The sequence below is a fragment of the Vitis riparia genome, chromosome 9, assembly GCF_004353265.1.
Source record: "Vitis riparia cultivar Riparia Gloire de Montpellier isolate 1030 chromosome 9, EGFV_Vit.rip_1.0, whole genome shotgun sequence".
Lineage (NCBI taxonomy): Eukaryota > Viridiplantae > Streptophyta > Magnoliopsida > Vitales > Vitaceae > Vitis > Vitis riparia.
Genome location: NC_048439.1, coordinates 8,541,497 through 8,554,106, shown reverse-complemented (window position 1 = coordinate 8,554,106; position 12,610 = coordinate 8,541,497). Strand labels below are relative to the sequence as shown.

The following is a 12,610-nucleotide window of genomic DNA, read 5'->3' as shown; positions in this document are numbered from 1 at the left end:
AATGAATTATTTTGTTAAATTTATCAACCATGGTGAATGGAGACTTGGAACCAATTACTAATTAGTTTAATTGTAAGGAGCCATAATAATTAAATGAAGGCTATATTAATATGCTGAATATTCAGTCAGATGATGGGATTAATTTATCTGGATTTTGATTCAAAGGTATGTACGATTATTTAATGACCCCACCAGCCTCAATCATGCATATCAAGCAAGCCTCGATGATTCAAATAAAGTAGCTCCTAAAGCCTCAATAATGCATCCCTCTGGCCCCACCGCTTTCAAAAGGATAGACCAATATTAACCTCACAAAAGCTGCAGATCTTATCTATTCATCTCACTCGCCTTTATTCATCCTCCATTCCTCTTCATTCATCAATCCCACCTTCTTCACCCTCCCCATGGCTGATGCCCTCGTTTCTGTTGTGCTGGAACGCTTAACTTCGGTTCTTGCACAGCAGATTCATGAACATGTTTCTCTGGTTCCGGGTGTTGAATCAGAAATTGAAAGTCTCAAAAACACACTCTGCTCCGTCCGAGATGTTCTTGAAGATGCCGAGAAGAGACAAGTGAAGGAAAAATCTGTCCGAGGTTGGTTGGAGAGGCTCAAAGACATGGCCTACGAAATGGAGGACGCGCTGGATGAGTGGAGCATTGCTATTCTTCAATTCCAGATGGAGGGAGTTGAAAATGCTTCCACGTCTAAGACGAAGGTAAGCTTCTGTATGCCCTCCCCTTGCATCTGTTTCAAGCAAGTTGCTTCTCGTCGTGACATTGCTTGTAAGATTAAGGGCATTAAAAAAAAACTAGATGATATTGAAACGGACAGAAAAAGATTTACTTTTGTCTCTAGTAGGAGTGAGGAGCGATCACAGCGATTTATAACTACCTCTGCAATTGATATTTCAGAGGTGTACGGTCGGGATATGGATAAAAAAATCATATTAGACCATTTGTTGGGTAAGAAGTGTGAAGAGAAACCTGGCCTCTACATCGTCTCCATAGTTGGGACGGGAGGCATGGGCAAAACAACTCTTGCTCGACTAGCCTACCACCACCCAGAGGTGGAGACCCATTTTGATGAAAGAATATGGGTTTGTGTTTCTGATCCTTTTGACCCAATCAAAGTTTGTAGGGCTATTGTTGAAGCCCTCCAAAAAAAGCCTTGTAATCTCCATGATTTGGAAGCTGTACAACAAGAAATTCAAACATGTATTGCCGGACAGAAATTCCTTCTTGTGCTAGATGATGTGTGGACTGAAGACAATCAATTATGGGAACAACTGAAGAACACCCTCCACTGCGGAGCAGCAGGGAGTAGAATTCTGGCGACCACACGCAAAGAGAGTGTTGTTAAGATGATGAGAACTACGTACAAGCATCCCTTGGGGAGCTGTCTTTGGAGCAATCTCGGGCATTATTCCATCAAATAGCTTTCTATGAAAGGAGTACTTGGGAGAAAGAGGAAGAATTAAAAGAAATTGGTGAGAAAATAGCAGACAAATGCAAGGGCTTGCCCCTCGCTATAAAAACTTTAGGGAATCTCTTGCGCATAAAAAATAGCGAGGAAGAATGGAAGAACGTATTGAATAGTGAAGTATGGCAGCTAGATGAGTTTGAGAGAGATATTTCCCCTGCTTTGTTGTTGAGTTATTATGATCTGCCCCCTGCAATTCAACGCTGCTTCTCATTTTGTGCTGTTTTTCCAAAAGACTCGGTTATTGAGAGAGATGAGCTGATCAAGTTGTGGATGGCACAAAGCTATCTCAACTCTGATGTGGTTGGGAGAAAGTACTTCGAATATTTAGCTGCTCGGTCTTTCTTCCAAGATTTTGAAAAAGATGATGATGGTAATATAATAGGTTGTAAGATGCATGATATAGTGCATGATTTTGCTCAATTTTTGACTCAGAATGAATGCTTTATTGTGGAGGTTGACAACCAACAAATGCAGAGCAAAGACTTACCCTTCAAAAAGATTCGTCATACCACCTTAATTGTCCGAAAGAGTACCCCCTTGGCTAAGGCAGCATTCAATTCAAGAGTTCTTGAAGCCTTAACTAATTTGTTAGGGCTCAGGACATTAGATTTGAGCAGGAATCAGTTGATTGATGAACTTCCTAAGGAGGTAGGAAAATTGATACATTTAAGATACCTTAATCTATCATTATGTGATAGTTTGAGAGAGTTGCCTGAAACAATTTGTGATTTATATCATTTGCAAACCTTAAATATTCAAGGATGTTCCCATCTTCGGAAACTACCACAGGCAATGAGTAAACTAATTAATTTGAGGCATCTTGAAAATTCTGATACTCGTAGACTAAAGGGCTTGCCAAAAGGAATTGGAAGATTAAGCTCTCTTCAGACACTGGATGTTTTCATTGTGAGTAGTTATGGCAATGATGAATGCCAAATAGGAGACCTGAGAAACTTGAACAACCTAAGAGGACGTCTTTCCATTAAAGGGTTGGATAAAGTGAACGATGCAGGGGAGGCAGAAAAAGCAGAATTGAAGAATAAGATCCTCCAACGTTTGGATTTGGAATTTGGTAGAAAGGAGGGGACCAAGGGTGTGGCTGAAGCTCTACAACCCCATCCAAACTTGATATCTCTACGTATATTCGATTATAGTGAAAGAGAGTGGCCCAATTGGATGATGGGTTCATCATTAGCTCAACTGAAATTACTTGAGCTCGAGAATTGCATAAGCTGTACATGTTTGCCTCCTTTGGGGCAACTGCCTGTCCTCGAGGAGCTAGTGATATGGAAGATGTATAGTGTGATATACATAGGTAGTGAGTTTTTGGGATCATCATCAACAGTATTCCCAAAGCTGAAGAAATTGGCTATTGTCCATTTGGCTGACTTGAAGCAATGGGAAATAAAAGAAAAAGAAGATAGGTCAATAATGCCATGTCTCAATCACTTGATTACGGAATTCTGCCCACAGCTGGAGGGACTGCCGGACCACGTGCTCCAGAGGACATCATTGCAGAAATTGGACATTCGATATTCTTATATTCTGGAACGACGCTATCAAAAGGATATTGGAGTGGATCGGCACAAAATATCTCATATCCCAAAAGTCAAATATTCACTGGACTGAATGAATGGTCATCATGCTTCACCTCATGTCGCTCTTGTTACAGGTAATTTGAATTTATCTTAGTTTTCATTTCCATTGCATCCATAATCGCACACATTAATCTATTTCATGAATATTCTATTTTGCATAACATTATTATCTTGTATCCATAGGTCCATTTTGGCACATGTACACTGTTGCTAAAGTGTTTATCCTATAATATCTACACCTTGCAAAATTTAAAAATAAAATAAGAGAAATAAAAATGAAAACCTTTTGTACAAAAAAACTTGAAACCTTTTCTATTCTAAAAGTGTTTTGTTACATGATTAAATACCTTGAAAAAGCTCCAACAACCGTGTAGAAGAGATTTTTGGTGATCTTTAGACTCTATACATACTATATAATGTTATATATTATCAAATTCCATTTTAGGGTACACTTTTCTTGGGCATGGGCCTATAGTTCCCTCCTTTTTAGTGGAGCTGGGGGTTTTCGGCTTAGAGTAGACTTTTGTTGGGCCATGGGCCTAGTGTTTCCCCTTTTCTGGTGGTATGGGCGCAATGATTGATCAGGTTTCAGGCCCATGGGTATATATATAAATTGTAAAAATAAAGAAAATAGAGCAAAGAACTGAAAGCAGAAATTCAGAAAAAGTAAACTCTAAATTATCTCTTTCTAAAAACCCAAATTCTACTTATAGGGTTATAATCATAATGACTATAATTAATATATTTTTTATAGTTATGAAGGTTATATGAATAGTTGAAAGGTTTAATACAATGGTAACATTCCCTTTTGATTGTTAGTAATTCTTATAATATCTCCGTTAAATTTTATTAAAAGTTAAGGATAAAAAATATCGGCTTTGACGGATATTTTGAAAAGAATTAAAAAAGATTATAAAACAAGAAATAATACATCTATTTAAGTTGTTATTCTTAAATAATATATGTATAATATAATTTGTAATATTTGACAATAAATTAATAATATATAACACTGAAAATATATTTCATAGAAAAATATAATTTAGATGTATTTAATGATAAAAAAGAAATGATTCCATATGTATGATTTTTAAAATATTTATAATTTTATTTTTAAATTTAAAATTCTATATATTTAATTAATATCTAAAATATTAACAAAAACTCATTAAAAATTATGATAATGGTTTTTATATTTTTAATACTTTGCTAAATTGAATTTGGATATAAGATAATTAAAATTCAATTTTACTAAAGTTATATATTATCAAATAGGATATTTATAGTGTAAAATGCCTACTACTTTTTTCCCCTTAGTTTCTTTATCTATTATGGTTCTTAATTAGACAACTAAAAGTGTTTCCAAGTGAAGCTGATCTTTGCATATCTTGGATCCTAATGGGGAGTTCTATTTATGGGAATGAGAATAAAAAATAAGATGGGTAGGAAGGTGAATCATATTACTACATACAAGACAGAAACCAAAATTCCAACAGGAGTAAGATTTAATTTTCATAGTGATGAAGTTTTTATTCCTTTTCTTATTCCAAAAAATAATATTTCAAATATAATGAATGAGAAATGAAACAAATGAAAAACATGATCTAAATGTTAACTAATTAATATTTTAATAGCCTAACCTATTAGATTATTTGCTCAAAATATAGCAAAGAAAATTTCATAACTTATCAATAAAAACCATCTTGATTCTTGTCTCAAAATTATATCCAAAGACATCATTTATTATTATTATTTGTCATTTTTAGTTGCAAGCTTTGATCTTTATTTTTGTCTTGACTTATTTTATTTGCTTTCTTATTTCTTTTCCATCTTAATTTTATTGGTTATGGAGTGTGAAGGAGATTAACACTATTGTTTTTCGTTTCAGAGAAGCAAGTTCAAATAAAGAGGAGAAAATTCCCAACACCTATGTATTGTGAAGTTGTCTATGAATCAATTTCAAATTGATGATTTGTAATTTCTCTTTTTCTTTTCCCCGTTTATTGGTTTGCCTATATATGTAAGAATGTGTAAACTTCAACTTTTTTGTTTGGATTTATTTCCTACAACATAAATGGTTTGCGAATGATGGGAACTTGCATGCATGCATGCATGATGTTTCTTCTTATTTGTTTTAAGGACATATCTATTGTTAACCTAATGGATGAAGTGGGATGTTCTTGAAATTTCAATGCAAAGGTTTCAAACGCTTGGTTGTGATTCCAACAAAAAATTTCTCCTAGAGGGGGCTTTGCCTAATAAATGTGAGGTATTATCAAGTAACTTAAGGTCCGTTTGAACATGTTTTCTGAAACTTATTTTTTAAAATTGTTTTTTATTCTTTAATTTAAAAACAATTTTTAATAACAAGTTTCAGAAAACGTGATCAAATGGATTCATGTTTTCCTTTTGTTTTTAAAAATGGGTGAAAACAACCCTTATTTGTTCTCTAAAAATTATTATCTATTTCACTTTGTTTTTAAAAAATGTTTTCAGAGAATAACGATAAAACAATGTTAGAAAATTTTAAAAATAGTTTTCTGTTATTTAAAAACAAAAAATTGTTTTTAAATCAAATGACCAAATAGACTTTTAATGTTTGTTTGGATACACTTTTTAGTTTTATAAAATGCTTTTTGTTTTTTATTTATAAAATTAGAAAATAGTAGTTTCTTTGTATAAGATATAAGAATTCTGATAATTTAAAAATAATTTAACAAATTGAAATATTAAAGAAAATTTACTATCTCAAAATTTAAAATTTTTTAAAATGAATTTAAAAAATATAAAATAAATTTATACTTTTTATACCAGATATCTATTTACATAAAAGTTTCTAATTTAAAAGAAAAAAAATGGGAAACTCCAAAGGGTACTTAATTCTATAATGTTGGCATTATAATAGACAAGCTGTTGGTTGGGAGTTCCCGAGAAAGCATCTCCATAGTTGGGATGGGAGGGATCGGCAAAACAACTCTTGCTCAATTAGCATACAACCACGAAAAGGTGAAGGCCTACTTCCATCAAAGGGTGTGGGTCTGTGTGTCTGATCCTTTTGACCCAATGAGGAATTCTAGGGCTATTCTTTAAGCCCTCCAGAAAGAGTCTTCTGGTTTCCATGAGCTGGAAGCTGTACAACAAAAAATTCGCACGCTTATTGCCGATAAGAAGTTCCTACTTGTGCTACGATGTTTGAACTGAAAACTATGAATTGTGGGAACAAGTAAAGAGTTCTCTCAAGGGTGGGGCACCCGGAAGTAGAATTTTGGTGACCACACGAAACGAAAACGTTTCTACAATCATGGGAACCACGTACAAGCAACCCTTAGGAGAACTGTCCAAGGAGCAATGCCGGTCATTGTTCAGTACCATAGCGTTTCATGGGAGGAGTGGAGAAAAAGTTGAGGTATCTTGAAAGTTGTGGTACTCTAGAGGGCTTACCAAAAGGAATTGGAAGATTAAGCTCTCTTCAGGCACTGGATGTTTTCATTGTGAGTAGTCATGGCAATGATGAATGCCAACTAGGAGACCTGAGAAACTTGAACAACCTAAGAGGACGTCTTTCCGTTGAAGGGTTGGATGAAGTGAAAGATGCTGGGGAGGCAGAAAAAGCAGAATTGAAGAATAAGATCCTCCAACGTTTGGATTTGGAATTTGGTAGAAAGGAGGGGACCAAGGGTGTGGCTGAAGCTCTACAACCCCATCCAAACTTGATATCTCTACGTATATTCGATTATAGTGAAAGAGAGTGGCCCAATTGGATGATGGGTTCATCGTTAGCTCAACTGAAAATACTTTACCTCGACTCTTGATTACGATGTCCATGTTTGCCTCCTTTGGGGCAACTGCCTGTCCTTGAGAAGCTGGTGATATGGAAGATGTATGGTGTGATATCATAGGTAGTGAGTTTTTGGTATCATCATCAACAGTATTCCCAAAGCTGAAGGAATTGGCTATTTTACGTTTGGATGAATTGAAGCAATGGGAAATAAAAGAAAAAAAAGAGAGGTCAACAATGCCTGTCTCAATCACTATTAATAAACTATTAATAAAAGTTATAATTCACTAAAATCACCTATTAATAAAACAGTTAGACATCATTTAACAAACATACCTTAGATATCTATTTTTTTAAAATTTGGAGATGATAAAGCTAAAATCCAAGAGTTAAAAAAGACCGGCATCATTTTCCATCTACCTAGGCCCTGCACGCATTTAACCCAAACAAAAACTACAAAGCTCCATTGATGGACAGCAAAAATACCCAAAATTGATGAACATGTTCTCCTTGCTTTTAATGGAAAAAAGGGTAAGGTTACAAGGAAATTAGAAACAGAGCTGTTCTAAAAAGAGGTATAAAGAAAAGTAACACACTACCGTCCTGACTCTTCTGTGACAGTTAAAACCATTTTGCCTGTCCTCCCTTACCAATCATGATTTATCATCATCATCATCATCAGCCCTTCAAAAATAATATTTCCCTAAACATAGAAACTAACTTGAAAAACCCACAATGTCGGGATGGATGGATATGGAGATTAGATGAATTGGTGAGAGGTGCCCAATAAATATTGGGGAAAAAAGAGCTAATCACCCCTTTGCCCATGTATTTTTCATCATCCAATTCCTCAGAAGATCTTGAAAAGCAACCCACCATGAGTGGCAAAAAAGGGAGCAAAGACGAGAGACTCCACTGTCATGAGCTTGATAAGGATGTTGAGCGATGGGCCTGAGGTGTCCTTCAGTGGGTCTCCAATGGTGTCACCAATCACAGCTGCCTTGTGTGGATCAGACCCCTTTGGGCCAAGGGTCCTTGCATGCTCGGAAGCACCAGCCTAACAACAAAATTCGAAAAATTACCACTTAATGGAATAATATCGTCAAAGCAATAATAACAGTAAACACGGGTCAAGAGAGGAAACCACCTATAGCCTCACTTCACCGTATGCTTACCTCAATGTACTTCTTGGCATTATCCCATGCACCGCCAGTGATAGAAGCAGAGATTGCTATCTGTTAAAAGCACACATCCAAAAGAGCAAATCAGAAAATAAAATTTCAATTAACAGCCAAAAACAAAGCTCCTAGAAAGTACTTCAGATGAGCATTTTGTTTCTTTGCGAAGTCTCTGACTACTCATGCATGTCTATATTGCTAGACACACCTAACAAGATTTTGTTCCCAAATTTCACTAACTTAAATTCAACCCTGACTTTTCTTCGCATAATTCATGATATTTTTAAGATAAACTGCCTCTTTTTTTTTTAATAGATCAGAAACCATGAAATTCCAATTATACATTTAATGATCATGATATTACCTGGACTCCAGATAGAGTCTCCACGCCAAAGAAGGTCCCAACGATAAGGGGTGTGAGCATGACAAGGGCACCAGGTGGAATCATCTCCTTAATGGATGCATCAGTAGAGATCTTGACACAAGTGGCATAATCAGGCTTGGCGAGGCCCTCTATCAGACCTGGAATGGTGTTGAACTGTCTGCGAACCTCCTCAACCATCTTAAGAACTGCACTTCCCACACTCTTCATGGTCATGGCTGAGAACCAGTAAGGAAGCATTGCACCAACAAGCAAATTCACCCTTTGTTCACAAGAAACACTGTTTCACCAAGATTGGGGGTAAAATCACTCAAATTGGTCACTTTTCACTTCCATTACAAACATACATTTTGGGTCTGATTGAGCGCTTTAGGCTTTTGAATATGTATTTATTTTCGTTTAGTATTTATTATTATTATTATATCATTATTATAATTCAATTAGTTGTCTCTCGACCACCAACTCATTTTTTCTTAATAAATAAGATGAGACCATTTCTCTCTCTAGATTTTTTTGAAATCTTTCCACGATTGTCTTGGTGGAGTTGACTTGGGCTTTTTCATTTTTCTTACCACCTTAAAGGAAAAGGAAAATGAAGGTAAAGGGAACTTTTTTTTTTTTACCTTATTTTTAAATTTAATATTTTAGAAAAATTTTAAATCCGTGTTGCCATGTTTTCTTAAATTTGTTTTAAAAAATTAGTAAAAATAATTTCTACTTATTTTCTAAAAATTGTTTTTTATTTCATTTTATTTTTAAAAATTATTTACAAAATAACAACGAACAATCAATTAGAAATTCTTTAAAATAATTTTTTATTTTTAAAGACAAAAAATTATTTTTAAATTATAAGACTAAATAAGCTTTATATTTTTTTTAAGTAATCAATTATTCTTATTATTTATTATTATTATTATTATTATTATTATTATTATTATTATTATTACTTTGTAGGTGATATATTATAAAATAAAATTTGATTTTTGAATTTTTTAAACTTTTAAAAAATATTAAGTATTTATTTTTATAAGGAAAATACTTCAAAAGATAAGAAAGTGTAAAAGTTTAAGTGATTAAATGATAGGTATAGTTGGATACATGTGTAAAGTAATGTTATTAGTTTATTATATTGAAAAGTAGAAAACTTTAAATAATAAAATGAGATTATTAATGAATAGAGTGAGGGAGAAAGTAATAAAAAGTAATAACTAAAGTATGGAGGAAGAAGAGTATGGGGTGGATGGTAGATGCTTACTATTAGTATTTCAATGATTTGTTTTAATTAAAAAGAAATTTAGAATTTTTCATTTTTAAAAATTTAATAATTAGTTTTTTGAAATTTGTTGAATAGCTTGAGTTGGTATTTTTTTTTATCACCGCTTATTTTTAAATGTATAAAAATAAATACCCTTGGAAAAATATGAAATGTAAAAATATAATAAATTTGAGGAATAAAAAATTAATTTCATTTATGATGTTGAGGTTTTAATTAAATATATTTAATTTGGATTAATTTTAAATTTTTATCCATATTCATTTTTATTTTAGAAAAATGTATTTTGAAGAAATTTTAAATTAATAAGATTAAATGTATTTAATCAAATATTAAAGGGAGGTGACTTAAATTATCATGAGGAATAAATTATGAATTTTTTAAATAAAATGAGAAAAACAGGAGGATAAAATATAATCAACTCTTTTTATTTTTGTTATTATTAGTTATAAAGTTAACAATAATTTGTTTTTAAAATTTTTAAATAACTTAAAAAGATTTGAATAGATTTGGAATATTTACCATTTTTCTCTTTTATTTTTGTTTTTTTTTTTTGGGGGGGGGGGGGGAAGGGTTTAAAGTGCTTGAAGGGGAAACTTTGAAAGGGTGATGTGGCTTGTCTAGATTTCTCGTCACGTGTTTCGATAAGGGGTGCCTGACAACGGGTAGGATAGAACTTTTACATAAATTTATTTATTTATTTATTTTATTATGAATTACAGAACAAAGCTTACCATAACCCCGCGTCTACATTTAAATCCTAAAATTTCAAATTTATATAATTATCAAACAAGTGATTTTATTTAATTTTTTCATAAAATAAAATATTTATGTAATAAACCAATAGATAAATTAAATATATTCAAATTATTATTTAAAAGCTTATATATTTTATTGAACTACAAAGCTTAAGTTAATTTTATTGTGTTTGCTTGGAAGATCAAGGGTTGAGTTCCTTATTAAACTAGTAGGAATTGAATTATCCATTTAATTAGCAGGAAGGGGGCAACTAGAGAAATTTTTTTTTTATATACTATAAATGATGAATTTTCCCCATTATATATTCAACCCTATTATGTTTTTTAAGGTTTGTTAAGAGAGTATTCTCATAATTGAGAGATTTGTTTTTAGAATGTCACCATTGTGATTATTAGTGAATTGTTGAGTGTTGATACACTCTATGAACATAGGATCACATTGATCATTGAATGATGTAAAATATCCCCCCCTTTTTTTTTTGTTCATGTTGTTTTGGTTAACAAATTTGTCATATGGTTTTTTTAATCAATCTCAAAATGCATATTTAGACATAATGTATCATTGATATTGCTTAGAAAAAAAATTAGATGTTAAATTGAGATATAAATCAAAGTATAATGATAAATTTTATAACTTTTCAATTTTTTTAAAATTTGGATTGAACTCAAGCTACCAAGTTATATGACTCAAATCCTATTAGAACAGGTTGAACTTTTTCCTAATTTATTTTTTTTCTCCAAATTATTTCATTTTTTAAATTTTATTTCCTATATTTTTATACTAAAATTTAAATAATAATTAAAATAGCATCCAAATGGACTAATAATACAAAAAAAAAAGGCAATAAATTGAATATATACGATATATAAGTATAAACTTATCTCTATGTTGTTACTATGTCTCTTTTAGAAAAATTAGTTTGACCAATTTCAAGAAAATAGTTCATTGTCTGGTTATTTTATTTATTATCATTATTATTGGTTAATATGAATGTCTATAAAAGGCTCTTTATTTCTTTTTATTATTGATTTCATTCCTTTTTAGAGTGTTATAAATGAACAAAAATTTGAGTATGAACAGAAAACCATTAATTTCTAATTAAAATATTTATTACATAAATAAATAGCTATATATATATATATATATATATATATATATATATATATATATATATATATATATATATATATATCTTGTTTTGATAAAAAAAAATAGAAAAAAGAAAAAAATGAGAGAAAATAAAAAATAAAATTATGTAATTCCAAAAAGATATGTGGACCCCATATTTTGCTCAATGTGTTCCCACTCGATGGCGCAACCTCGTTTTTTATTTATTTGGTGAAAAATATGATTTTTAGAAAAGGTCTGAGAATGACAGCAAACCCTAAGTGTGACTCCTTATTTAAAAAAGACGGTCTATGAAAAACCAAAGTTGGGTTCGAGGGTCAGGTTACTTATAAAAAAGGTACGACAAAAGACCAAAGCACCCCTCTAAATTCCTAAAAACGGGTCTCTACTAAATAAGGTGAGACAAGCATGATAAGTAACTAGAAAATCAATGGATACCCACAATGATCATAGGTCAAAAGCAAGTCATGATAATGAATAAATAAACAAAGTGAGAGTGAGAGTGTACCTTGGCAGCAGGTAATAAAGCGCTATCATAGAAACAAGGTTACCTTAAGTATAAAATTATTACATGCATATCAAAGAGCAAGAAAAAGATCAAACAACATTCATTAAGTATAGCAATTGATAATCAGAAGAGAAAACTCATATGTAGGGCCCCCACCAAAGCCCAATTTATCTTTAATGAATTAGTCTCACAAATTCCATTATTTTGGAATTATGAAAAAAAAAATCATTCTTGCTTATTTTAAATCAAGAGAAACAGAAAATTATTTGAAAAATGAATAAAATTTGTACAAGTACATACCAAAATGAGAATGACAACAGACTTATTAAAATCAGGATTTTTGGCAACCTAAAACCCTAATAAAAGATGAAAAGTTGTAGAATTAAAAAATATTTGAAAAATGGAGTGAAATTAAAACTATTCAAAAGAAAATTAGAGTTTTGAAATTTGAAATCTTAAAAATTAAATTTTGAAAATGAGAATTTTAAAAATTAAATTTGAAAAGTGGAATTTTGAAAAATTG

The 12,610-nt window shown here is 31.7% G+C and overlaps 2 protein-coding genes across 2 annotated transcripts; one reads left to right on the top strand and one right to left on the bottom strand.

Annotated features, from left to right (window-relative positions):
• Positions 1-404: 404 nt before the first annotated feature.
• Positions 405-5,224, top strand: LOC117921765 (disease resistance protein RGA2-like). Its single transcript, XM_034839723.1, has 3 exons — positions 405-1,320; positions 1,383-3,155; positions 4,970-5,224. The coding sequence occupies exons 1-2, from the start codon at positions 405-407 to the stop codon at positions 3,110-3,112; spliced, it is 2,646 nt and encodes an 881-aa protein (XP_034695614.1). The 3' UTR covers positions 3,113-3,155; positions 4,970-5,224.
• Positions 5,225-7,226: 2,002 nt separating this feature from the next.
• On the bottom strand, positions 7,227-8,635 carry LOC117921764 (pyrophosphate-energized vacuolar membrane proton pump-like). Its single transcript, XM_034839722.1, has 3 exons — positions 8,402-8,635; positions 8,035-8,094; positions 7,227-7,916 (listed from the first exon to the last, which is right to left on the bottom strand). The coding sequence occupies exons 1-3, from the start codon at positions 8,633-8,635 to the stop codon at positions 7,710-7,712; spliced, it is 501 nt and encodes a 166-aa protein (XP_034695613.1). The 3' UTR covers positions 7,227-7,709.
• Positions 8,636-12,610: the final 3,975 nt, after the last annotated feature.

Coding starts and splice junctions, on each gene's coding strand:
- LOC117921765 (XM_034839723.1), top strand. CDS start 405: ATGGCTGATGCCCTCGTTTCTGTTGTGCTGGAACGCTTAACTTCGGTT. Junction 1,321..1,382: donor CCACTGCGGAGCAGCAGGGA/GTAGAATTCTGG, acceptor ACTACGTACAAG/CATCCCTTGGGGAGCTGTCT.
- LOC117921764 (XM_034839722.1), bottom strand. CDS start 8,635: ATGACCATGAAGAGTGTGGGAAGTGCAGTTCTTAAGATGGTTGAGGAG. Junction 8,095..8,401: donor AGACTCTATCTGGAGTCCAG/GTAATATCATGA, acceptor TGCTTTTAACAG/ATAGCAATCTCTGCTTCTAT. Junction 7,917..8,034: donor ATGCCAAGAAGTACATTGAG/GTAAGCATACGG, acceptor TTTTGTTGTTAG/GCTGGTGCTTCCGAGCATGC.